At 39.1% G+C, this 27,807-nt stretch overlaps 2 protein-coding genes across 3 annotated transcripts; both read left to right on the top strand.

The window, feature by feature from the left end:
- Positions 1-1,272: 1,272 nt before the first annotated feature.
- Positions 1,273-22,176, top strand: LOC144646682 (CST complex subunit CTC1-like). 2 transcript variants are annotated; one of them, XM_078506355.1, is made up of 22 exons: positions 1,273-1,422; positions 1,543-1,807; positions 2,981-3,111; positions 4,012-4,123; positions 4,403-4,541; positions 4,980-5,036; positions 6,055-6,136; positions 6,761-6,847; positions 9,092-9,211; positions 9,600-9,755; positions 10,112-10,173; positions 11,348-11,447; positions 11,895-11,972; positions 12,688-12,806; positions 13,169-13,207; positions 13,658-13,970; positions 14,498-15,540; positions 16,354-16,625; positions 17,495-17,894; positions 18,236-18,404; positions 18,893-19,040; positions 19,855-22,176. In XM_078506355.1, the coding sequence occupies exons 1-22, from the start codon at positions 1,366-1,368 to the stop codon at positions 20,007-20,009; spliced, it is 4,104 nt and encodes a 1,367-aa protein (XP_078362481.1). In that variant the 5' UTR covers positions 1,273-1,365; the 3' UTR covers positions 20,010-22,176. The 2 variants fall into 2 exon arrangements, with proteins under 2 accessions (XP_078362481.1, XP_078362482.1); XM_078506356.1 differs by lacking the exons at positions 1,273-1,422; positions 1,543-1,807; positions 2,981-3,111; ... (1 more) ...; positions 4,403-4,541; positions 4,980-5,036 and adding an exon at positions 5,106-5,126 and having other exon boundaries at positions 19,855-21,744.
- Positions 22,177-23,940: 1,764 nt separating this feature from the next.
- Positions 23,941-25,360, top strand: LOC144646681 (uncharacterized). The gene has a single exon (XM_078506354.1). It carries the CDS (start codon positions 24,041-24,043, stop codon positions 24,707-24,709), a length of 669 nt encoding a protein of 222 aa, XP_078362480.1. The 5' UTR covers positions 23,941-24,040; the 3' UTR covers positions 24,710-25,360.
- Positions 25,361-27,807: the final 2,447 nt, after the last annotated feature.

Raw genomic sequence — 27,807 nt, 5'->3', positions numbered from 1 at the left:
CCAGCTTACTTACAAGTATAGAAAACTGAAAACAACCCTTAAATTCGATACGATACAAATTGCGAACGAGAAACAGTCCGCGCTTAGCCTAACAGTATAAAACGTGTTTGGAAACTCAGTATTTCAAAATTTACACTTAAACGATTTCTGCGGCGTGGCCGATGAGTACATGTAACTCGAACAAAATTTTACAGCTTGGCTCTTTTAGACCATTTAAAAGGCAAAACTTAAAGGCTAGCGTAGTTTCAAAAACCAAAGCTACACTACAACTAAAGACATAACAATGAAACAATGAAGAGAAGTTATGAGGACTTATCTGAAAGAAGCAGATGCAGGAAGATGTTTGTCAGTTGCTTCACACAACAACGATGACCAACACTAAAATTATGGGAGTGTCAGGACGCTAAAACTTTTATACGCAATTAATATTCATTCAAATATACCACGACAAATATGGTTTGCACAAAACAATGCACCATTAACATCTTTTTCGAAATGTTCAACATACTTGTGTACTGAATGTAAGCTAATCAATTCAGGAAGAAAGCTCGCATTCCAGTCATCACCGCGGAATGTTTTTTTTAGAAGAGGCGCTCATAAATGTCAGCTTTAGAAATGGTACATATTGTTGACTTGATTGTTAGAATCCCGACATTAATTTCTAGCCAGAAAAACAAACGTATCAAGATAACAAACGCATCAAGATAATTAAAGATCTAAAACAACACACAGTAATTTTGGGCAACGTTTTCAGATCAGAGCTTCAAGCTTACAAGGCAAGACTGAAAGGTAGTACGGGTTCATAATACGGTAAGAAGTAGAGCGCTCATTGGATTCTGTAATGTTTAACTTAAACATTACAGAATCCAATGTGTTCATTAAATTAACGCTGCGCAGGACAGTTTCATATTAGAAGTAGAGGGCTGCTGCACGCGCGGAATACTAATGAGGCAACGACTGGGCAAAAGTGATTTCGTTTTCTCTTCAAGCTTCTTCAGACACGTGGAAACAAGGCTCTTGACTCCTTAAAGCGTCACTGAATGTAAATCCAAACTGAAAGCGATGTAAAAGCGAACGAAAAGCTACAGATGAGAAAAAAGATCTTTAGAAGTCTCCATTTTCCCCCTTTTTACCTTTCCCTCTTATCCTTTCTTATTCTTTTTAACTGTTTCACCCCCAAGCCTCCCAAAAGTCTTTCCAAGCTTCGCGCCTTGCGCACGCGCGCAAGTCTTCATACTCGGTCAGCGGTTTTTCAAAACAAAGCAAAATGGCGGCAGTCTTGACTTTTATTTTTCGTTCGTTTGTGTTCAGCGCATTTGTGCAAGGCGTCGTTTGCACTGATCGCTGAAAATAGCAGCTCCATAAATGGATGAGTTCCTAAGACGATGTAGGGAAGAAATCCATGTTGGAATCGTGCAGAATGTAGGTATCCAAATGACGTATATTACGGTTTATGCCTGAGTGGCACTGAGTGGACTAACAGTCAACTCTTGTTTTGACGGTCACTTCTTCATGGTGTTGTTAAAATATTATAAATTTCAGGAAAAGGAATGGCTTAAGATTTTTTACTATGATGTAGAAAAATGTATCCGTCAAAATGAAAGTGATGCCGAGTTTGCTGAAGTATGCTTTGCTGTATTACATCAAATCAAAGAGACAAGAAGCGGGGACGATACAGTGAAGTCTTCAGCTTGGCTTCCTATGAGTCACCAAGTCGTGCCACTCGACACATTATTTACAACAAGCAAGGATGTGTTTGGAGGTTCCCTTGCTTGCAGTACATCACAGGAAGAAAACACGGTTCCAGGTGAAAAATTATAATAGATAAAATACCTATGCAAATGTAAAGCCAAGATCACAGGTTTCCTATACTAAATTTGTGTGGTCACAGCTTGCCAATGTAGTTATTAGGACTGGCCGTAAGAAAAGTAGTCTCTCTGGTAGCCATTTTTAGTGTCATCACGCAATGCTCCTCCCCACAAATGGCTGGCCTAAAATCACAGGTTTCCCATTCTATATTTGTGTGGTCACAGCTTGTAGTTATTATTAATTAGAACTTGTAGTTGTAGTTATTAGAACTGGCCTTAGCAAAATAGTCTCCCTCACAGCCATTTTTAGTGTCGTCTCCTCCAAACAAACGGCCATTTGTGGTGAGGAGCGTTGCGTGACAACAATAAAAACAGGTGCAAGGGAGATTATTACCAAAGTGACTTGTTGATAAAATGGAAAAATATTTCTACCTCATTTAATAATTTTATTACAAAGACAATTTTGGGAAGCTTAAGTACTTATTATTTACAATATTTGCTATGTGTAATACCGGTAATTCTTGTTATTATACATTGTAGTCACTAGCTGTCTTCTCATTGGCTAAGAGCCTACAGCTAATTCTGGGAATCCGCGCAACCCCGCGCAACCTACAGATTAGTGAATAATCTGCTAGCAGATTATTCACTAATCTGTAGGTTGCGCGCACAATGCATGATTTCCAAGAGCAATGTGTCAGGCATCTGGCGGCGAAGGAAATTCATAGTTCGTTGATTCACTCCTTCAAACGAGAAATAGTTTGACCAAAGTTCAAAAATTGCTGGACAATAAAGTCTCGGAAAACACAAAATGACTAATAAAAATTGGAAAGGAACTATTCCACGATTTAATAGGACGACCAGCCGGAATTAGCAGAAGTTTTGAAACAGGTTGAAATCGTTTGCCATTACTTCTATTCTATTCTTTTTCCAGAAAAATAATGTATAATAAAACAATTATTAGATTCGGTTTATGTGATATTCGGAATAATCAAGGTCTCGGTAAGTGTTATCAGCCTCAGCCTTCGGCTTCGGCTGATAACACTTACCTCGACCTTGATTATTCCGGATATCACATAAACGGAATCTAATAATTGTTTAAAAATAGTCTGAACCTGGAACCAGCAAAACCTAACAGCCCTATTAGTAGTAAATAATAACTGTGCGTTCCACAGAATACAGTACAACTTGGAAGATGCCTTTTATTCTCCTGGGATATTTAACAGTTCAGCCCAAGTCTGTAAAATCCATGCCAGCTACAGGAACACTGTACATTGAGGATAACTCCGCAGCTGTTGTTTGTGAGGTAAAGAACTACCATTGCTTGCATCTAAGCATGAAAACTCGCTGCCAAAACATGATCTAATTAAATAAACATGAGATGATTCGTCAGTAAACGTTGAAGCTTGGCAGTTCGTAACGACAACTTTCACGCCAAAAGTTCAACACATTGTAGTTTCGAAATGGTGGAAGGATTGGATATAGAGACTTCTAATGAAAAGTTGATCCTGATCTGTGTCAATATGCATTTGCAGGTTCACTTGAATCACTTCTAGTGTAAAGTTTCATCCATTCTTAACTGTTTATGGTGATCATTTTGAGTGAGAAAGTTGCCGTTACGGTCTGCTAAACTTCAACATTTTGATGACGAATCATGCCATGTTTAATATCCAGTTAGATCATGTTTTAGTGGCAAGTGTTTACGCTTAGATGCAAGCGATAGTACTTCACATTAGAGGTGTAAATGACTAGAATGTGTATTTAATATAAATCAAACACACAGTCAAGTGTTTGAAGACCTGGGATTATAAGCATCCAAAATAAGACTTAAGACGTATACCTAATACTCCTGTTCCACAAGGTCTCAGACAGACTTTGTGATGCCAGAAAGTAAAAACTTTGTTCAACAGCAAACTAAGACTCACTGAGCAGGGCTTTTAATACAGTCAGAAGTAAAAGGTTGTACATGTGTGACACCTGTCGAAGAGCAAAATGAGAAGCTCAAAGCATGTGCCCTTTGCATTGAGCTGCATGAAGTTTAGCTGGCAATTCATGACAGAATACTTGCTGGAGTTACAGCAAGTGCTGGGTGTTCTTGACATCCCTGAGTGAGTGTTGAAAGAGTCTGGTACATCTGAGAACTTTCCAATAGGTAATAAGTCCTGTCTCTTTGATTTTTTTCAATCCCTTCTTTGCTTGCTTTCAGATTATAAATCCCGACAGACATTGGCTAGAGAAGCTTGTATTGATTCCTGAGTGGAATTATGTTCCTGTGCCTTCTTCATCAACAGCCAAAGCTGCTAAAAATAGTTTGAAAGGTAAAGGTATAGACTCAGGTAAATTGTATAGGTTTTACAAATGATGATGATGATTGTATTAATATTATACATATATAGGGATGGAGAGATATGTAAATATGTTAAAACACTACTCATGCAACTTTTTCATGAAATATCAACCCTTGAGGACAAGTTTTATAATCTTTCACAAGTGCAATCTGACTATATATTTTTTTATATTGGACAAGTCCAAAGGCATGCACTGGTCATTACAGAAGCAGGATATAAATTGTGTACTAATTAATTGCTTATTGTCAGATTCAAAAGATGGACATAGTGGTTATATTGAAATCATTAGGACATGTGCACCAATTCTTGTTACAAAAAGAAGTTCACGTGATGACAAGCTGCATATGTGTAATGTATTGAACATCAAGGAGCTCCAGCAAGATAGAAGGTATTGAACATGTGTTTTTCTTGAAATTTCTGTATAAAGAATCAGCAGGGATATAGCTAAGAAAGCACTTAGCCGACTCATCAACAAGCCTAGCTGGCTTTTCTGGCCCATTCTTACCCAATATCCTAACAAGTTGGTATTTAATATACACACTACCGGTATATATTGCTTCCTGTGAACACTTTATGTGGCAAACCAATACCAGTCGTCAATCATAAGCGTTTAATGTTTGCATAATATAGCTACATAGCCTCTCTGTACACATTACATGCCTATAATACTGGTGCATGTGCTTCAGAGAGGATTCAAGAGGAAAGGACAAAGTGTCGGTACACTGTAATTGTCCCCTTCTTGTTCCAAACAAATTACAAATTAAAAAGTTGAGTATAAAATTTGTAATATTTTTTTATGACATCTATTTTGTTTGTGTCTTTGTAGCTTGACTGTCAACCTAAATATACGTGGAAATATTTATGCCCTGAGCCCAATTCACAGGTATTAAGAACTGATTTGTGCCAAGTTTGAAATTTCAAATTATTTCAAGAGATCGACTGGAAAGGAGTCAAGATTCTTGATAAAGAGTCGGTAGGTGTCAAAAAAAACAACTCAAGGAGACCATCCATATCAGACGTCAATGCCCAACGCTGAACAGAAACGGGGGCTAAGATCTTCCCGCCATTTTTGAACACCTGTGGTCACATGATTAAACAATTTGCTGTGTGATACATTCGAAAGCTTCACTAACAAATTTTTCAGACCTTGGTTACAAGAATTATTTTTCGTTTATTTTAAATATTTTTGTTAACTCTATCAGTAGAAAAAGTATTCGCAAATATTTAGGCCAACTCATGATTAAATGAGAACTTTAAATAAATAATTACATGTTTAATCTCCTAGTACCAAGCACTTATTGGTGATGCAAATTGGCATATGTTACTCCTCCATCTGCTATGCAGGCTTAGAGACTGGCATATGAAGGTTGCTTCTCACACATAACTGGGAGCCATGCCAAACCGAACCATGCAGCCTGACCATTATTTAAGACATAACAAAACGGAATTACTGCTCTCATAACAACACAAGAAAAAATTAGATTGAAAAGTCCTCCAACTGAATACCAAAGAAACAAAATCCCAACACGGGCCCCATGAAATAGAAAGAAAATGAACTAATTACTCTTGCAATGCAGCTGCCAACACTGTAAAAAGGGGGTGAAAAGGTGGGAGACAGGCAATGGTGAATGGCAACAAGAAGACTGAGAACCATGTCAAACCATGTGACCTAGACCCCTCGCACACTAGCACCCACACTCCCAGATCATGTGTGTGAGAAAAATGTTTCTTGCCTAAATCGTTCTTCAGCCAGCAGAAAACAGGACTTCTCACATGTGAAGGTTGTTACGTGTGGCTGATATCAGCATCTTTCTTCACCTCCCCTTTACTGCATATGAGGTCTCTGAAAATTCAGTTAATTAATTGATCATTATTTATGTGTTACTCTATTTTTTGAACAGTATGGCAAGCATTGGAAAGCCGTTCTTCTTGGTCAAACTTTCTTGTCCAGTGACAAATCTTACCACCTCGGTTGTTGTTCAGGTAGGATTCAAAAACCCATTTAGCTTTTAGAAAACAGTTATTAAATGATGTAACATGATGCCTATTTGGATCTATTTGACTTGTAAATCAGTCTAGATTTTTTGACTTGTAAATCAGTCTAGATTTTTTTTTTAATTTAGAATTTTTCAGTTATTATATATGTACATATTGTATTTTACTTATTTTTAGATGTTGGTGTGATATCCTGATGGACTTTTTACCGACATATTAAAATGTAGATGTAGATGTAGTCTGTGTTAACTTTTCATTTTTAGCCACTGTACTTTCACTATGATGAAGTATAAGCTATCAGTATATCCCACCTGCCCTGACTGAGGTCATCTGTGTCATGTGCTTGGGCGAGACACTTTGCTCCTGTAGTGCCCCCTTCACCCTTCATTGCTGGGGAGTAACCCTGCAATGGCCTAACATCCCATCCATTTACAGTCAAAGTATTTTAGGGTTTAAAAATTACGAATGAAAAAAGTTGACACTGGCTAAAAATATTGTTTTTGGACGTTTCGGCCACTACTGTTGCCTTCTTCAGCAAGATAAAAATGCAAACGTTCAACGGCATCCTGTTTAGGGTTTAGCTTCAAGTAGTAAACTTTCCTTTTTTTATAGGATGAACAGTTTATGTTCTGGCATAATTTCCTGCAAGTTGGTGAGCAGTATGTGTTCTATAAGCTGAGAGAAACAACAATGAACAAGGTAATCAACAATAACATCTATAATATTATTAATAACAATAATATTATTATAATTGAAGGCGTAAGCGCAAGAAACGCACTTTGTGTTTTGGCCAAATTGAAAATTGTCACAAACAACTCCAAATTTCGCACGCAAGTTCGTTTACGTGTGCTCAACACTGCCCTGTATTTAATTTTGCTGGTCTTTCCTTCGTTTTCGAAAAATAACACATGCAAAAAGACAAGGTTTTTGCTTGCGCGGCGTCTTTTGACTTTTCTTTTACAAACGATAAACAAAGGAAACCTTTTGTTTCTCAAGACGATGAAGTCAGCTAAATTTTTAGGGTTACAATCCTAGCCCCGAGGTGAAAGTGAAATAAAGACTGATTGTTGATTGAATACGTTTGCTCGTGTTGTCACATTATACTAGTTTTGCTTTCAGTTGAGTGCCGCCGGCTTGCTCTCACTTCTATCTCCACTCCTTACATCATCACACATCTACAAAATCCCGCGAAAACAAGATAAACTTATGAGGTTTTCGTTCGCACGAATCGATAGATTCATTGATGAATATTTAATGAGACACAAAATATTTTGCGAAGGGAACGTGCCCTGGGGAACATATAAAGAATTTTTTAAAGTCTAAAACCAGGTCACTTCTCGGCAACTTTGTCGCGGCAGAACCCAAGCGGATCCTGCAAAACTCGCGTTGACGAAGTTCCCGGCAAGAAACCTCTTGTTTTAGACTCTCTATGCCGCCAGGCTCAAAACTACCTCGGTTTGTGCAACGTTTTTTCTGAAGCGCTAAACAGCGCTGTTGTACAAAACAAAGGCAGAAACATCACTCAGTTCTTCGAGCGATGCTGTAAACTTACGGGTATTCAGACTTAATGATGTCCTTCAACCACCTGGCAGCAGCACTTACGCTAAAACTAACCAAAGGCTTCAAATGATTTTCAGGAACAAACGGCCATTTTTTTTTTTTCTCTTTCCTCTCACGTGACGCCTATCAGGTGACATCGCGTCACAATGTGTTCAGTCCAGTCCTTTTCTTAAAGCGAATCCTCAAAATGGTGGATAGGAACTAAAATCATGGCTCTGACACGTTTTTCAACCTCCCCGGACAGTTAAATAACGCTAGAAGGAAAGATTTACACGCGATGTGTCGAAAAACTCATGCTGCTGGCTGACTGTGGAGAACGTAAGCTTTGCAAAACGCCTTTGTTCTTTGCATACGTAATTTCTAAAAAACGAAGCTAGATTCAGCGAATTTGAATACAGATCAATGTTAAGCACACGTAAACAAACTTGCGTGCGAAATTTGGAGTTGTTTGTGACATTTTTTTAATTTGGCCAAAACACAAAGTGCGTTTCTTGCGCTTAGGCCTTCAATCAAATGGGAAATGAGAAAAAAAAATGGTCAAGCAACAAGAGTTTGGATCGGAGTTTTGTTTTTATCAACAATTATCGACCTGTGGTCAAGTGGCTAAGAGTTAGTGAGAGTTGACACATTAGGCTGACCAGTAAGCAAAAATGCTCATGGATTCTCATGAAAATCTTAACAGTTTCAAATTAAATGACAGCACACAAGAGTCAACTAAAGCACTGTTAAATTGGTGGTTAGACCCAAATGATTAACTCTCATTTAGTGACTGATTCATTAATTGAATAAGTTGAAATTCTGGGGAAATTGCTGATTATTTTGTCTCTATCAATGTTTGTTTCAACTCATTTGAAGGTATCTGGAAGTGGCCTCTTCCAATAGACTCATTGCTAGATCTTAAAGGATTGCAAATTGTGGTAATGGATCTTTAAAGATCTTCATTATCTGTCAAAGATCCTAAAAGATAAGGATCTTTCAAGAACCTCTAAAAGATTTTAGGAACATCTTAAAAGATGACAAAGATTGGCAGCTTTAGATCCTTGTAAAGATCTACAACCTATCTCTGTAAGGGTCATTCAAGATACTCAAAATTTCATGAGGGTTTTTCAGAATCTCAGAATGAATACTTTGTAGGATATGCAAAATCGTTGAGAAGTTCTGCAGGGTTGTTGGAAGATCTTTAACCTTTTGTGCAGGAGTCGGAAAGAACCTAGAGGATCTTTGGGAATTATGATTCAAGATCCTCAAAGGTTATCACAAGGGTTTCTGAAGATCCTAGAAATATTTTCATCAGAGTAAGGGTATAGTTGGGGACTTTTGTGCATGAAAATTTGAAGAACAAGTTCAGAGCTATGTAGTTAAAGAATAATTTGTACTCTCTAGGGAACAAGAAATGAACGGAAGGTTCTTGCCACATCGCGCCATTCAGACCTGCGTAAATACCAGCCTGGAATTACAATGACAGTGTCAAAAAGCGCAAAACGACCTCTTGAAGACGAGCAGGTAATCTCCTCTCAGTGAGTGAGTGAGTGAGTGAGTGAGTAAGAGCAATTACAATTTCCACTTGGGCAATAAAAATGATCATAAACAATGCCACTGAAAAGTTCTGGTCAATGGCTTCCACTGGGATGGTCACACACAGTGGCTTCATTCACAGACTAAAAAGGTTAGAACCACCTTGTATGTACAGCATAATAATACCATACGGAAGTGCTTCTCAATGGCTTTCATCAAAACTTGTCTCAGGTGTTGTCTGTCTGTCTGTCTGTCTGTCTGTCTGTCTGTCTGTCATAGGTCTGTTCTTTTTTCTTTTGACCAGTTGCACCAAACATCATCAGCTGATTGTGATTGTAGCTAGTGTGTACTTATGAACGCCAATTACACTTTTCAGGGGAAATCTAAGCGCCCAAGAATTGCACAGGAACAAGATGATCTGAACCACACAATAATGAATGAGAACGCTGAGATGAAATCAGGTGATACACTGGTTAACAGAGAAATACTGCAACCTCCAAGACCCAGGCCACCAGTCAGTATGTCTTACATGGTAAGTACCTTCAGAACTGCCAAGAAATAGAAATAGCTTGAACAGACAAACATCTTATTTGGGCACTCAATTCTCCCCTACCGGAGACACATCTGAGATTCGACCAGATAAAAAATCCTTACTTGTGACGTAGCTTTATAGAGATCATTCATGAATATTCGAGGGTTTGCGAATGAACAGGCTGAATGTCTACTAAAAGTTGAATCTGATTGGTTCTCCTATTGTATTCTATGAGTGATTGTCCGCTCAACAGTGCCTTGTTGAATATTCGCTCATAGGAAACTCTGGCTTGTAGTCTAATTGTTAGGTAGACCTTTAATTTTGACCTTCATCCATTTCTAATAACTATGTTTCAGGGTGTGATAACAAATTGCATCAAACCCGAAGCTGGACTATTTGAACTGGACAATAAAATAAGGTAAAACATTTCCTGCTTCATATACAGCAATTCAATCTTTATAGTGCCTCCGTTTAGTACGGGAAAATTTAAAACCACCTCAGCGGAAACTAATCCTATAACAACACTACGTTCAAGGAATACGTTTTGGCGTAGGTTTGAGCTTTAATTTTGCACAAAAGGTAAAAAAAAATGTACGCTTCACTCCATGTATCTTTGCCCAATCCTTAGGTCGCCTACTACCTCACAACACGACTTAGCCCCCTAAAACAATAGAGGTAGTGTTAAGTTTATATAATTGACACATGAGCTTTCAGAGAGGAAGCGAACACCAGAGCAAGTGCCCATTTAGGAGAGGTGTCTGCTTTTGGGAGGTTAATAATGCAATATGTGTATGTGTCTGGGATCATGACTTAGTGTCCACTTACAAGAGGTGTCTGCTGATCGGAGGTTAATAATGCAATATGTGTATGTGTCTGGGATCATGACTAAGTGTCCACTTACAAGAGGTGTCTGCTGATCGGAGGTTAATAATGCAATATGTGTATGTGTCTGGGATCATGACTAAGTGTCCACTTACAAGAGATGTCTGCTGATCGGAGGTTAATAATGCAATATGTGTATGTGTCTGGGATCATGACTAAGTGTCCACTTACAAGAGATGTCTGCTAATCGGAGGTTGAAAATGCAGTGTTTGTATGTGTCTGGGACCATGAGTCAAAAGCTCTTGCGGACAGCTCCGTTTGTAATGACTGTAATGGATACCTAGTCAGAGACCCAGCCATATACAATCAATGAGCGGTATGGTCCACTGCTCTCCAATGAGTAGATTTTTGAGCGTGTGTTTCCTCTTTATTTCTTCACAATAGTTATTATATGTACAGTTTAGAGCAGTTTCCAATTGAGTGTCCTAAAACCAAAACCAAAGTTATTAATCCGGCCAATCACAAAGGAGACAGACAATCCAGTGAACCAATCAAAACTCCAAGCAAATACATGTAGCTGCCACGAAGCGCAGGAAAACGTGCGCGAGCGAGCCACGATTGGTTTTGGTTTTACTTCTGATTGGCTGAGAAAGTGACGCGAGATTTTTGAGCCAATCACTAAGCGTAGTAATACAAAACCAAAGCAAACGCAATTTACTTTCGACACTCAAGTGAAAACTGCTCTAAAAGAATACAATTTTCTTTCGCAGGTTATATATTAGTCACCAGCCCTCTCCGAATCTTGGTCGCGGCCTGCGCGTTGGAGCACACGTGACTATTCACAATGTTCACTTGTGTAAGAAAGGAAAGGTCAGTGCTTTTTATGTCGGTTTAATGTTTAAAAATAAAACAAACAATCTAAACGGTATTTTCGTGCGTTGAGAAAAAGAAAACAGCGTATTATGTAGATAAAAGGACTTTGAGAAAGTCTACGTATTGAGCAATGTAGAGGAGCAGCAAACTGTTATCACTCGCCAGATAAGCTACGATGATGGATAAATTTTTTTTCACAATTTTGGCATCTTTTAATCGGTTTCCAGACTTCTTGGCTGTAAGAGGTAATAATTGCACGTGCAGTAGTTCGGCACGTGCTACTCTGACGTAGCCGCTGACTACGGTTGTTTTCGATTGGCTTAGCAGTGAGAAAGCCGACATAAAGATGCTTTACCGACTTGAGTTTAGTATTGAGTAGCAATAATAGAATTTGTTACTATGTTAACCTGTTAAATAGTGTTTGTTCTTATTTTGTCATTTCAGAAAACTCTTGGTTTGTGTTGTTGTACGCAAAGCACTGTGCGGGTGGTGAAATTTTCACCTCTAGCGTCACCTTGGAAGGTATTTAGATCAATTTTACTTGCATGAGATGCAAACAACGTACAACGTTTACAATTAACACTCCCCCAGGTTTTCTTACATTGCGTTAAGGCTGGTTTTCAATGTCATAAGCGCAAGCATAAGGACAAGCGCATGGTAAGAACGAACACTGACTCTTCTTTTGCTGTTCTTACTAGGAAGAAGCATAAGCACAAGAAGAACAAACAATTTTGCTTTCTTGTGCTTATGCTTATGCCACGTGAGGACATCAGTCATACGAATGAGTGTGTTTGTTCTTCGTTCTTACTCGCTTATGCTTATGCCCAGTTAAGACCAGCCTTCTAGTTACTCTTTGTTTGTTGACTGCCTGGGAGGGCCATACGCAATGCTTTCTGGTTTGGCGTCTTGATGAACGGATTGGTTCTGTGCAGAGCTTCCGAGTGCCCAAACATTTTTTTCGTTCTGCCGGAAAATCCCGCCAAAACCCGGTTTATACAGAAGACATGTTGTTCTAGACTGCGAGCAGTCGGTTTTTGTTACTGAAATGTTACGCGAGACCGGAAGATTGGAATTATGCAAATGAGGGGAAAAACGAGGAGGGCTCGCATTCGTGTTTTCGCGTCGCACGCAAGGAAAAGATAGGAAACTGCTCGCAGTCTAATGTTCTTCATATGATATCCTTTGAAACACTAAGAGAATAACTTTCAAACTTAAATTAACAAAGTCATTTTTGCAGCCTTTCAGTCCTTGTGTAAGCCCGTTGGCTCTGTTGGCGCAGAATCTCACCCTGGCTGATTATGTGGACTTGCTTGAGATGTGCGAGAAAGTTCTTGAGAAATTTTCACATCTTTACAGGTATTATAGATATAATATTTGGTTAATACACGTATGTAGATTATTAAAACACACGTTAATTAAATAGCTGGCTACTTTCAGCAGCTCTTTGATTCACTCTGCATAACTGGAAAAGTACATTTTATTTAGAGTATCTTTGATTAAAAGGAAAAATAAAGAGACGTAAACTTATTTCCAATGCAAGTTTTCATTTCCCTCAGTTCAACGAATTTATAATATGTAAGTGTCAAGGTTTCTTTTAAATTTTAGATGGGGTTTATGAACGTTATATATATTTATAGTTTATTTTATTTTACATAAGGTTGGTTGTATTTTAAAGCATCATTGAGGTAGTCTGGTCAACTTTGTTTTTGTATTAACAGGACAAGTCAGCTGGTCTCTTACTCTTCAAAACAGAACAGGTAAGCGATGTATAACGATACAGCCAGCACGCTGAGGCAAGGGTATTTCCAATCTCGGGTTTCTATAATTTAGATCTCGCACTACCGAACTTAGCCGGAATGGTTTCATCTCCATCGAAAAAATGTGAGAGATTACTGAATGTTAACAAGTAAAGTTGATGCGTTGTATAAATGTTGTGGTTCAATTTTACCCTTGGTACAATTTGGCATTTTTCTTTGTTCTGGTGTATGGAAATATATGATAATTAAAATACAAAAACAAAGAACAATACCAAGTTGTACCAAGGGTAAAATTGAACCACAACATAAACAGCCCATATTGTGATACATTAACCCAATGGTAGCGCATTTCGAGCATGACTGAGAAATTCAGGATTTAGGAAAGTACGCCCTGAACAAATCTCTGATTGTTGTATTAATTCTCATCCAGTGATTGTTTATTGATTATAGACACTTGAAGAAAGAAAGTGTATTAGAGTTGTTACTCTCCTTCGTAAAACGCACCTCAGCTGCTACAAGCGTTCACTCAAGAAACATCTATGATGAGTTCTTCGAAGTGCCTCACGAGTGTCATCCGAACAGAGCTAGTGTACTGACATTTCTCTGGCTTCCGACAATTAAGGAATTCCTTGATTCTGTGAATCAAAAGAGCGCTGATAAGCCCTGGCTGAGCGGATTGTCGAGTAACACAACCACAGCGACACAGGAAAAAGAAGACTGGGTCTACAAGGTTATGTCTCAAGAATGTCTCGGCCGTCCGGTGGTGAGTGAAGGGTGAATTTGAGCCGACTTTAAGTACGAGAGAAATGACGAGAGAAATACTAGAAAATAAAAATGTCCTAGAAAGATTTATTTTGATAGCCAGAGTTTAAGGCCAGCCGAAGAAGCTAGGAGACGACTGCGGAGGAACTTTAGACGATGTGAACGCCTGCCTTTGCGCTTCCCGTTTTTCCCTCTCCCTTCTTTTTTGAACGTTTGCCACGCAGGCTAAGGCGACTAGTGACCCGTCTCCTCGCGTTCTCAACTCTTACCCAGGCCCCGTCGAGAGGCGTCTGAGATTGGATTGGAAAAATTCCATTCCTCTGATTGGTTGTTTCTTGATTTTGAATTTTCGCTTATAAGCAACTAAAGATACTTCAGGTTTTACTGATAATACTGGAACCAATATTGCCATCGGTAGAAGACATTTATAAAAAGGTTTTTTAAGTCGATTTTCGGTGACTTCTGTTCACCTCTAACACTTCAGGTATCTCTGGTTATTCAGGCTAATAGCGTTTCTTTTTTACGTAGATTCTTATTGGTTGTCTCCGAAGCTCTTCAAAAACTGGTCAGCTGAAATTACTTGACCAAACAGGAGAAATCACCTGCATGATTGCAGCCGCTGACCAGCAAGCCACAGAACATGACTGCGCAACAGATTGTTGCAGGAAATTGTCAGTTGACAGCAAGTGTCCCAGCTGTCCTTTCGCGCAGACATGGCACACAGACGCCATGATTCAAATTAACAAGTTCGAAGTTGTCATGGAAAATTTTCAGTCGAGAAATCTCGTACATGAAGATTTTGCTGAAAATAAAAATCGGATTTACCTTCAGTTTTCCTTTGATAATGCAGAAATTTTAATATCTAAAGACACTTGCAGGAAACCAGATTGCGATGGACAGATGAAATGTTCAGCAACAGGGGAGGAAAAATCTAAAAATCATGCTAAGGATGAGGGCGCCAACGCAAGTTTGGACAAAGCAAGTAACGGATTCATGTGCAAAATTATTTTTATTGTCAGAAACTGTGAAGTTGCAACACTTCGACGAGTGAAAGAAGAGCTGTGTTATCCTTGTGGTGTGGAAATCAAAGTCGTTGCTGTTTACAGAAATGAAACTCAAAAGGCAGCAGAAAATAAGGGCTTAACCTCAGAACGAACATGTTCTTGCTCTTTAAATAATTCTACTTTTCTCTCAGGCTTCAAACTCCAAAGAAAAACTGTTGCGTTAAAACTGGTGAAGAGAAGCTTGTGTTGGTCACAGTTTCTCCATCCTGGTTGTTTCTACGTCATCACCGAAACAGTCGCAAATGAAAACTGTTCGCGTGTCTTACAAGATGGCAACATACAGTCGCTGATCAACGTCAGTTCTGATATGCTGTTAGAGAGAATTTGCTGGTGTCAAAATTGTGGCCTCGCCTCATTGAAGGATGCAGAAAACAACACGGAAATTGTTCAAGCGTTTGATGGGCTGAAAGACGACTTTTTGAAGAATGATAGTTTGGATACTGTAGATACTGTTCTTAGTAACGCCTCGTGTAAGAAAGATGGAGGTGACAAGTCTTTGAAAACAAGGTAATAATGAATTGTTGTCTTGAACAATTTTACTTTCTAGTTGGAAGCTGTGTTTCTGACGTCCGTGAATTGCAAGATCACTTCATTTGGTATCTTGTGATTTACGCAGCCATTTTTGCGCTGCACAAAGTTACTTCAATCTAAGGAGAAATTGTTTAACCAAGGTAAAATAATCAGAGGTAATAATAACCATCCAGGCATCCGCCTGAATTCGATAAGGAGAAATTAACCACCGTAGGAAAGTCGGTACGGCACATTTTCAAAAACGGACCAAGATAGTAATGACTGAGGGAGAATGAGACTAAAGACGAACGACGTACTTGATAAATGTTGGCAACATGTTTTCAAGTTGTGCCATTTTTAATTTTTTTTTTCGCCATTATATGAAGAAAAGGCGATTATTTATACAGGAAGCCTGCTTGCAGACTTTTCATGTTCCTTGCTGTGTCAGAGAAGTGATGTACTTTTTCTTTACTCTTCCGATACAGGAATGCAATAAGAGATATCTGCACACGGGCTAGAAATCTACGCTGTTGAAAGATAAAGAAAATAACGTGACTTGATAGATATGTTGCAGGTTAAATCCGTTTCCATCCTAGTATAATCTGTTTCCACCTGAAGATAACAATCAATTGGACTTCCTTTTAATGAATTCAAGTTATGTCACTGGAAAAGTGTTTTCTTCAGGTTGAAGCAGATTAATCTAGGTCAGAAACAGATTTAACCTGAAAACGGATTTAACTTGCAACAGATCTGTTTTGCTGTCCTTTCGCTGTCGAGAGATGAAAATGGAAGCTTCCTTTTTCTTTGCAGTTCTTCGAGCCTTCAAGTGAGCTTTCGAGGTCTTATTGTCAACCGAGAACTGCGCCAGTCAGACACTCCCAGTCAGCGGTTACCTAATGAGCTGGTGGAAGTACCAAAGTTCGGACCTGTTAAGATATCAGTCATTAAGGGTCTGCAGCTGGGATTTACTCTACTAAACAATACGATTATACAGCTGAGAGTGCGTGACCTTCAATCACCAAACGTGATCTCTGTGTACCTGGACTTGAGGAGAATAACTTATATTTGCGGGATACTGCCTGGTAAGTTATTAGTAATCCGGCTGTATGCCTTGAGTTCTGATAGAAACATACAAATGATCCTTTATGGCCACCATATGCTTTTATATAGTATGGGTTGCCGTTGGGAAGACTAAGTGATAGAAAGAGCTCTCACATTTTCCACTGCAACCAAAAAGACAAGACAAGACAAACTTTATTTATTCAGGGTAAAAACAGTAAAAAATGATAAACATATCTATGATACTGTTTTACGTGTTTGTCGTGTGGGTGCCCGTTGGGGAGTAAAAGTCATTGATTCCCTTTTTAAAGCATGCAAGGGTTAATGGCTTACGTAGTTTCGATGGCAGTCCATTCCAAAGAACAGCCCCGGAAAAACCAAAACTGCGTTTAAGATAATTACTTCTTGGTTTGGGCACTTGCAGGATGTTCTCAGAATTACGGATACTGTAGAAAAAATCACGACCGGAGAACAGATCTTGCATGTATGGGGGCGTTTAATAGTTTGTTTAGTGTAACCCCCTGCCAAGAGAAAAACTTAGCTCTGAAAAGACGGATGACCTGAGGTCGAGGGGTACGCGAGCATCTTTTGAAACAAGTAAATAAAAATATGATGGAGTGAGAGCGAGATTGTAGCAGCTCCACTGCAAAGAAGCCATGTCTACAAACAACAGCCTTCCTGGTTTTTGTGACGCAAAATTGGGCCAGGTGCATATCTGTAAGGAGCTTTGTATTTTTATTACCATTCAAAGGGGAGCTGTCTATCTCTCTGGCGAGGCAGTATTAGCCAGTTTTATGTAATTTGCAATATGTTCTTTCTCTTTTCTTCCTTTTCTACTAGCACAGGTAACGAAGATAGGCCTTCTCATGTAAAAGTCTGTTTCCTTTTTTAGGCGCCATTGTCCAGTTCCGTAGATTGGTGAGAAAATTTTCCCGCTCCAGAAACATGTATTGCACTTTTGAGGCGTGTTCGTCAGTTGTCGTGGAGAGACGAGCAATTACGAACCTTACCGATATTCAACCGAATCCACAATCTTCGGCCCTCGTTACAGCATCAACATCCGGCGAAGAAATTACTAAGAAACTTCCAAATCGTCGTCTCATCGAACTCATTGAAAGCGAGGCACAAGGGAAATTTGTACAGACTATTTCATGTGTGAGTTGTCGAGTAACTGCTGTACAGAAGGCGAGCCTGCGATGGCTGTGCAAACGATGCGAGGAGCTGGTAACGAGAAATGAATGTACTGCTGGATGTTTCAGTTCCAAAGGATACAAGCTTCATGCTGAAGTGAGGTACATATCTGTTTATTTTTACGCTGGACTAACATATTTGTAATCAATTAAAAATTTTCTCGCCCACGATTGGCCTTAAAACGTCGCCTGATGCTCTTCCAGCCGAAAGCGACATCACCCAGATTTTAAAGTTTGCGTGGAATGTGCGATGCTCAATTTTGTCCTAACATATAAATTACTGGTGATATTCACGTTCATTATTTTTGTGCCAAATGAAGATTTTTGTTTAGATATTCACTTGTTAATTACTAGTACCGTAACCACACCCTGGGACTATAATCCAGCTGAAGTACACCTGGAATAACTTAACCCGCTTGGATTTGTGGGTATTTCTCTCCCAGGTGCGTGGTGGAAGACGGGACAGGTGAGGCTCAGCTGTATGTTTATGACGATATGGTGCCCACGGTGCTGAAGCTGTCTAGTCAGCAGTGGCGTCATCTTCAGGATCTGGCCATGCGTACTGGAGAGCTGTTGTATCAGCGGCACAGGTGGTTTGGCGGAGACAGGAAGGTAAAGTAAAGCATTCACTTGCTGGAAATAAGTTTAAATTTCAGTTTTATCAATTATGACACGTGCTGCACACTTCCCTTTTAACGAAGTTTTATTTTCCGAGGGGTAAATAATAAAATAAGTCACGGTCATGCATCTTACTTTCAAAGAACACGGGACAAATTTGAGAACATGAAATCAAATTTAGATTAAAATGAGCCGTGGGTGGGCGTTTCCTGAATTTCTCGAGTGTTTTTAAATATAAACTGACGTGTTCTGCCTTAGACGCCTGGGGACATGTAGTGTGGCTTGCATGCCTATTTTAAAATTCCAGGGAAGCTGCGTTGTTTCGAAATTACGTTACGACAGAAGTACATAGATTATGTACTTCTGGTTACGATTTGTATGCCCTTCTGTACATACTTGTACATATATACGTGTACTTGTGAAAGGCAAAAATAAAACTGACGCAGATGAAAACGAAATCAAGTGCGTTGTTTTTCCTTCAGCTAAACCAAGGAAACCTATCATCTAAAGAAGCAGAAGCTAAAATGATCTTGGAAAATCACTGTTGCTCATCACAAGTCAAACGACGAGTCTTGTTGGAATGTAAGTTGTTCCGCTTTAACAAGACTACAGGGAGCGGAACAAAGCAAGGTAAGAAAAGAAAATGCTCATCTGGCTGATTAGCCAAGTCTTACGAAATTTGTTTAACTTTCCCGAAGTTATGTTCAAGGTTAAAACGACTCATTAGTGCGTGGTGTTACCGTTATTTATTTTATGGGCATAGTGGTCGTTGTTAAAAAGGCGCATTCTGATTGGTTCTTTTAGCGGTCCGAATTTTGCAATATGGACCGCTAATAAGGGCCGCTTGTGAATTGCGTCAATTTGCTCCTTTGAAATATTGTCAGTACTTAAGGTAACTGTTTGCTGTCGACAACTTTTGTTCAACTTGTAAACACTCCAGGAGAATGTCCACTTTTGGAAATGTTTTGATCCGCAGATCAAAACAAACAGTTATCCAATCATTGCTCGAATTTGGAGTCACATGATCCGAGGTCTGTTGACATAAAATATTCCTGCTGGCTCTGTCGATCGAACCAGCCTGGTAAATGCCTCAATGTGCGCTACTTCGCGTGCGTTTGCCGAGAAAGAAAGTCATACAATGTATTATTGTGTCTACATGCAGGCTATGCCCTCAACTAGCTTGTTCGTGTCGTTCAGAAAAGGAAGTTGACCAATATTTTGCCAAAACCGACCTCTCACCAGTTCAATGACTTCTTTACACAGAACAGGAGGGGGAAAAAATATCAATACTCCGTGGACAACACTGCTACGACCTTTGATTAGATCTTGAGTATGCTAGGTATAGAGAGTCTCGAAATACATTACAACAAAGAAATGTCTATGGAAAATGTTTTGATTCAAGATTTATATCAATCCGTATTTCTCTTTTAATTTTTATTTTCAGGGTACGAGTCTCGCAGTATAACAGTAGGTTCAACAGAGCATACCACTCTTGTGTTACCTAAACTCCTCTTGAGAGCAGTGTCTATTACTGAGGTGCGCACTGTGGATGAAATTCGACGACTGTTGCCAGAAGTTAAAGATGGAGACACAAAGTAAAACAAGCAAAGTAAATTCAGGACACACGGACATCAAATCGTAATGCTACAACCTTTTTAAGGCTGTGTCGAGAATCTTTGGCGTTTAGGGAGTTCAAGCAACAACAATGGCAACGTCGGGGACAACGTTGGCTACAAAAAAAATATATTTTATTCACGAAGTAAGAGAATCTCTAGTTCAGTTCCAGTTTAAAATATGGAAAATTCGGCGTCGTTGTCCTTTGAGAAATGTAAAATATAGTTATTCCTGTATCAAGCTGTATGACACACGCTTTGATATGTTGTCGTTGCTGTTGCCATTTGCTTAAATATGGTCCTGAGATAGGAATTTAAAATAAGACCAATTCAATAACGAAAGAAAAGAAAACCGCCTATAGCAAATTTGAATTGTTTTAGTATACCGTAATGTACCGAAAATTACGACTCCCCAAAACTAACGATAAAATTTTACGGTCGTTAGCCTCTCTCCTCCGTAACAGCTCCGTGGGGAAATTTGTATAAAGGGCCTTAGAGGAAAAAGATGGCGCGCGGGGAAAGAAGGGAAGGAGGGCAAGGCCCTATTCTAGTCATCCACCGCGCGCTTCAAATTTCCCTCTCTTCACATTGTCCCACGCTTTATTGAAAGCTTCTGCGGAGGATAGAGATTGTTAGCAAATGCTGAATGAAGCGACCCTCACTTGACTTTCTATAAAGAAACAATGGAAATAACAGAAAGACAAGCTTCATCCGAAATTTGTATTAAACGACCCTTGTTCAAAAAGTAACGTTACTGTTCTGGTGCAATATCAATTCTTTTCAACAAGATTTCGTTTTTAAATTCAAAATATTTTTATTTTCAGTAACATGGGTCGACCTACCTATGATACACATTTTAGCTTCCCAAAAGTAGCGATAGGAAAGGCTGCTAATTATAAATCCCAAAGTTTTTGTAACTTTATGGTGTAATTTATAGTCAATATAATGCACCAGTCATTTGAAACCCCCGCCTCCCCCCCTCGGGCATGAGCGGGGCATTCACTTTTTTGGCAAGTGAAAGCAAGTGAAATCCCCGGTCCCCGGGAGAAAAGTGAATGGTGAACTCCCCCGCCCCTTTATATGATCCACACACATGGTAATTCATGTAGAAAACTTGTTATAGCCAAGCACAACAAGGGATGACAGTAAGGGATGATAAAAACGTTGGTAGCCGTGAAATGAACACATTGATTTCAGAGCAGCTAGGAATACATTTTCAAAGGCTCCCCGATGGACAAGGAAGAAGACGACTATTTGAAATTTCCAACTCAACTTTATATGGAAATGCAGGATGATATTACAATATGCTCTGTGTTGTTTGAACAGCTGGCTCTCTGTTATTAAATGGATCTCTAAAACTAGAAACTTCCTATTACCGGTACATTGTATTCAAACTCAACTTAAACTATCAAAAATGAATGTCTCCAGCATCTTTAAATAATGCGCTATTATTGTGAAACTAACATTTAACGTAAAAGGAATTTCTAAAATCTTGCGGACAGTTTTTAGTTGTATTTCACTCAGTATTAGTAGTTTATTCATCTTGAGCGAGTGGACATAAATAATGTATGCGAAATTACCATGCGGCGCGAAAATGCAACCCGCTGACCATGGAGTGAGTGCCCCGCTTATTCCCCCGGTCCGGGGTGCGAAGAGCGTGATTTCTGGCGCATCCCCCGCATAGTGGGGGACCAAAATGGAGTGAATCTGAAGTGAAAGCCCCGCTTTTGCCCCGCTCATGCCCGAGGGGGGGGGGGCGGGGATTTCAAATGACTGGTGCATAACTAAATCTATGTACAGATCCATAATGTAAAAATATAGTTAATTCTACAACGAATTACTATGAAAACACTCCAAATTCGTGAGGTTTAAGTGGAGAAGATACATATTGTAAAAATACGGCTAATTGTACAATAAATTTCTATTTTAATATCATAGGTGACAAATTACTCCTTAATTTTGGCGCGAAATTTTAGCATTAATTTATAATTTCACATGTGAAATTATAAAATTGCCATGGCAACGTAGTTAGCGGCAAGATGGCGTCCGTAATAAAAGATGTTTTAAAGCTTAAACTTTGTACATTTTCGCTTGAATTTCACCTTAGCCAGCTAGCCTTGGCCATGTAATAAAACTTTTGATGATATTTTATATTTCAAAACATCCAAACGACTTCTAGATTTAAGCCAATTACATAAATGGCATCGAGCGGATTTTTGAGCGTTTTACACGGGCACTGTTTTCAGTTCATTCAAGACGAACTACGGTCGTAATGTGAGAAATTAATGACAGTTCATTCTTCTTTGAAACTTTTTGTCAACAGCAAAAAGGAATCTCTAAAAGGTTTTCTTCAAAGACTAAAAAACTTGCGAACTTGAGCAAAATGTATGCTTTCAACTTTTCAAAGCTCAGAGTTTACGATGCAATATAAGCTTACCAGTCAAAAACCTATGATTGCAAGCGTAATTTGTCACCCATGATATTAAAATGTAATCAAATGGTATACTCGTGAAATTAGGCAATAATTTCACTTGCATTTTGTCAAAATGCTAATAATTTCCCTCGCCTAAAGGCTCGGGAAATTATAAGCATTTTGACAAAACGCGCGTGAAATTATTGCCTAATTTCACTCGTCACCATTTGATTACCAATACTTATTATTATGAAAACACTCCAAGCTCGTGTAAAATGTTGCATGGTCAAGCCGCGAAAGGGTTTTATAAAATGCACTGCACACGGGGAGGTTTATTAGTGGTACACTGAATTTATTGCGATGTGCCAGGAAGCGCCCTTTCTACGCCCCACCCCCACCTGACCAAACGCAAACAAATCTAACGGAATCACAATTACATAGCTTAGAAAATATATACCAGACCAACCGAAAAGCATGTGCTTGAAAGAAAAAGGAATGCGGCACCAACACACCGTAAAACGACCGCTTGACTTCGATTGACTGCTAGTTTGCGAAGCACTGGCTGTTGTTCCTTTCCAACAGGGACGGCGGAGCCGGGGGGGGGGCTTAAGCCCCCCCAGAATTTCCGAAAAAAAAAAGACTTACTAAGAGAAGAGTCTTTTAAAAGCCCCCCCACTTTAAGTCACTAGTCAGCCCCCCACTTGGAAAATTGCTCCGCCGTCCCTATCCAAGTGAGCGAGATGCTCACCGACGAAAGCTAGTCCTTCCCAGTCTCAATTATTTGTTTGAACAGTCACAGGCGTACCTAGCCTCCCACACTGTTTCACTCCTCCCTAAAAACACGATCGCCCCTAAAAACGACTGCGTGGAAAGCTTAAGGCTGGTTCTCATATATCGCCCCGATCTTTCTATCGCATCGATCGTTTGCAACTACTGAGACGATCGTAAGCGAGTGAAGCGATCAGAGGGTTCTAATATGATCGTCCCGATCGCCTGGTTTGCGCGAAGTAAAATCACTTTTGTCCTGGATCCAGCACAATAACAGCCTTCAATGAAAGAGCAAAACTTGTGGCCTCCTATAGATCTTCTCAGTTATTTCAGTTTTATGGCGAAGAAGGGAAAGAGAAGCTAGGAGGATAGAACACGGGCGATCCAAGCGATCGTGATCGCCCCAATCGCCATAGGCGTTAGCGATCGTCTGTGTAATGTTCTCATTTCATCGCCCCGATCGAAAGAAAACTTTTTTGAAGTGACAGAGGCGATAGAAACGATAGGGGCGATTATATGAGAAGCGAGCTTAAGCGTACCTTGCGAGAGAGATCAGATTCTCGAACAAAATGAGAAAGGAATGCGCGCGCGCCAACCTTCGGTTTTTCCAATGTCGGGTTCAAAATTGATCCGTTCAAATAATAAAAAAATCCTCGCTCGGCCTTGGTAATTGTTTCCATCCTATATCAATTATCTTATCAATTATCATATAATTGTTAATTTTAATTGTCATCATTTGTTGTAATTACATAATTGAGCCCGAGAAAACAAGTTACGTCATATGACCGGCGCGCAGTTCGAACTGAGATTTCACGTGGATTTCGAATCGTTGTAATATGTCACCAACAACGAGGAGACGAAAGAATCAAAATCTTGTTCCACATGTTCTCGAAGCAGTAAAAATGCTGGCTGAAGGAAAAGACCATGGAGCTTCGAGGCAAAATATCGTGAAATACTTGGAGAAGAAGTTTAATGGTGTGACAAACAGTGAAAAGAAGTTGCCTTCGCCGGCCGAGGCAACGGTGAAATCCGCCATTTCAACAGCTTTAGATTCTGGTTTGCTTGTTCACTCTACTGGAGTTGGTCTCAATGGATCATTCATGCTACCAAAGGTATCAAAAGAAATATCAGCGGTGAAATCTGACAAGAGAAAAGCTGTCGTTACTAAAGAGGCAAAGTTAAGGAACATTTCATCACTGGCCAACGAATTCCACGAAAGAGCTTCCCATCAAAACAAACGGTCCAAAGTGGAGAATTCGTCAAAACGACAGCGAAATACCAAGCTACTCTTTCCTTCAGGTGATTTAGAGTTTGAAGAAGGCGATCAGTTTGAGACTGCTGAAAAAACTACAACATTAAAGACAATATTGAAACCACCTCGCAAGGGAAGGTTCGCTTCCAAATTGAAACGAAAGGCTGGTTCAAGGAAGGTGAAGTTTCGCTCGCCAGCGAAGGTGATTTTTATTACGCCTTGCATCAAACGAAGATCGCAGCGAAAGAAGTAGAGAGATGAACACTGGATTCCTGGTGAAAGCGTACAGAGGAAATCAGGAATACAAAACAGTAAAATAGAAGCTATACCTACAGTAGCATGCCGTTGCGTTATGAAACAATCTTGGCTGCATTTTACATTGATCATGTAAAAGATACAATTACAGAAATTAGTTCGTTGCATCCAGCTTTCAACCGCTGTGTTTCGACTTGTCCTGGGATGTCACACTTCAACATGTCAACCAGCCTGCAGCCCTCCTGGGGATTGTGACGTCATAATGGTGTAGGTGTGGCACAAAGCAGTTGGATGTACTCTAATGTTGCATTTATGAAAGATTTTAAAGTTTTAAATACCAATATGGAGTTGACATTTTTTATGCTACCTACATGTGTAACCAAAGCGATGATCACTCAGAATTAAACATGGGTTGACAAGCTTACCCTCGTATTATAAAGTATCATCTGGACCAAGCTGATTAAAGGGAATGAACTAGTTTTCCAGGGAAATGCTTAATTCATAACTGTGATTGACAAACAGCGTAAGTGATACATGCAGAATCATTCCCAACAGATGACAGATGAAAATATTATTGTAGTATTTCCCTAAGGGGTAATAAGTTGTTTATATTCTTCAGAGATTATGTAATAAAGGCATCTTACTTCTAGGGGAATGTTCTGAATAACAAAAGTATGACATGGGAACACAATTAGATATTAGTCTTATTTTTGAGTGGTTAAAACATTTAACTCATTCACTGCAGGCAGGCCGCCGGCTAATTTGACTGGCTGTAAGAGACCTTAAATATGGCTGAAATTTCACATTAAAACAAAGACTTGGGTAAACTTTTTGAGCTGCAAAGGCCAGAAAAGCCAGCTGGGCTTGTTGATTAGTCGGCTTAGTGTTTTCTTAGCTACATCTCTGTTGACCACATTTTTCTATGGTCTCCACTTTACAGCCCATTAAAATGATGCCATAAAATGATCACAACTTTGCAGTGAAACCACTGGCCTTACAGCTCGTGGTTCCACTTGAGTTTTGAACATTTTATGATGTCATTTGTATGGTCAGTAAGCCTGTAGACCATGGAAACTTGTGGTCGATTTGCTAATGCAAACTGTGTGCAGTTTGTGAGTAGTATATATAATCAACCCTCTAAGTTAAGACCATTTTAGTTGCCTTGGTTACTAAAATTTTGGAGCTGGTGACTAAATTGGAACCAAAGTCACCAGCCTGGCGTGGAAGAATTGAGAAAGTGAGCTTAATTTAGCGACAAAAATCTTTCACTGGCGACCACTGAAACTTGAGCTGTTGGTGGCCAAATTCCCACTAAGGAAAAAAAAATAAACTTGGAGGGTTGATATTATTTAACAATAAAACTACAAACCAAGTATTCCATGTGCAAATCGTCAATTAGGTGCAGCTGAGTTGACAATGAATTGCTGGTGGGAAACAAGGATGAGTAATTATATTTGTTTCAGTAGACACTGAAGGATTTCAATCCAAAACCTACAATGGAAGAACCTGTTCAACAAAGATTTCCAGTAGAACATGGAGGGAGTACTAGCCAAATGGCTTGTGCTTTTATAGCTATTATAACATGTAATTGGATTCATTACTTATTGGGGCTTAACAGAGGCTTGACTGTCCGACATCAAACATGGAAACATGGACACTTCTACTGAGCTACATCATAGAGTGAAGTCTAAACTGGTTTGAGAAGCACTAGTGTCATTGCAGATTAAATTCGACAACATTAAGTCGTTTTACCAATTTGTTACTTGGTGACTATAGTAAAATTTGAGAAAAAGAAGAAAAAATAAAAATTCAACCTTTTGGCAAAAACCTGGAAGACAACAGTCAATTTTGTTTTTCAAGATCCACAAGCAAAGGAACTTGATCATACTGCAATTGTCTAATAACTATTTGTAAATGAGGTGCACTATCAGATAACTCGGGGATTGTAAGAGATAATTATTACTAGTAAAATAAACAAAGTCAACTTGAACATTCTTGCTAGGTATCCTTTTGGCTTTCAATTTTAGCCTCAGGGTTGTAATGTCATCGAATTTTATATTAGTTTGGTTTTATTATATATAATTATTTCTCAGTTTGTTTTGTTGTTGTGTAATGATTAAAAATAAAATTGAATTGAAAAAAAAAAATGGAAAATTGAAGTGATGACGTATATATTGGTACCATTAAACCATGCCGTATGTTACAACTGTCAAATCACAGGGCAGCAAATCTTTTTTTTTTATTTTTTTTATTTTTTTATTTTAATTATTATTTCATCACTCTGTTCTCTGTAAGTATGCAAGTGAAAGAAGAGAACAAATGAATTTTAATTTGTATGCAAGGTTTGAGTAACCTGTGTTTAATTGTTTTTGTTGCTTTTTATTGAAATACTTATTGAGTAACCTTAACAAAATTAGACTCTTCTTATGTCAGCAGGAGTCTGATGAGAAAGTTTTTGTTACAGTGCTGTGGTTACCCGGGGGGGGGGGGGGTACTCCCTATAATGGCCTATACGGGGAGGCTCTGCCTGAAAGGGGTACCTTTTTCAGGCTTCAGGTATATAAAAGGGTAGGGATTTAACGAATTTAAGTATATGAAAGGGTATGGAAATCTGTCATTTGGCTATTTAAAAGGGCCATTTATTAAAATATTTCGAACAGACGCAATCTATGGCTGTATTATTTTAATTCATTAAGCGCTACATAAAAACGACAAGAAAACGTCCTATTTTAAGTCCACACCCATGTCTCTTAGATATACAAAAGGGGTACAATTTCTGTCAAAAATGGTATATAAAAAGGTAAGGGGTTACGAACTTGGGGCAGAGCCTCCCTGTATAAACACTTTTTTGAGTACCCCCCCCCCCCCACCAGGTGTGGTTATCAAGAAATGGTAATGGGACTTGACAAACAAACAAATTAATTTATTAAATAATTAATGAAACACATAGATGAGTTAAATGAGGCGGGTGCAACAGAAACAAGACATTTTGCCTAGTTTCCAGGCCACAGTCAATCTGTTTTGGGTCATGAAAAGGTTGTCTTGAAAAGCTAGACAGGAATCAAGAGGCATTTATCAACCAGACAAGCTTCTCAG

Source organism: Oculina patagonica, chromosome 3, assembly GCF_052425735.1.
Source record: "Oculina patagonica isolate OP01 chromosome 3, crgOcupat, whole genome shotgun sequence".
In the NCBI taxonomy this organism is placed as follows: domain Eukaryota; kingdom Metazoa; phylum Cnidaria; class Anthozoa; order Scleractinia; family Oculinidae; genus Oculina; species Oculina patagonica.
Note: the sequence above shows the minus strand (reverse complement) of the source record. Positions and strands in the feature narration are given on the sequence as shown.

Coding starts and splice junctions, on each gene's coding strand:
- LOC144646681 (XM_078506354.1), top strand. CDS start 24,041: ATGTCACCAACAACGAGGAGACGAAAGAATCAAAATCTTGTTCCACAT.
- LOC144646682 (XM_078506355.1), top strand. CDS start 1,366: ATGGATGAGTTCCTAAGACGATGTAGGGAAGAAATCCATGTTGGAATC. Junction 4,542..4,979: donor GAGCTCCAGCAAGATAGAAG/GTATTGAACATG, acceptor GTGTCTTTGTAG/CTTGACTGTCAACCTAAATA. Junction 9,212..9,599: donor GACCTCTTGAAGACGAGCAG/GTAATCTCCTCT, acceptor TACACTTTTCAG/GGGAAATCTAAGCGCCCAAG.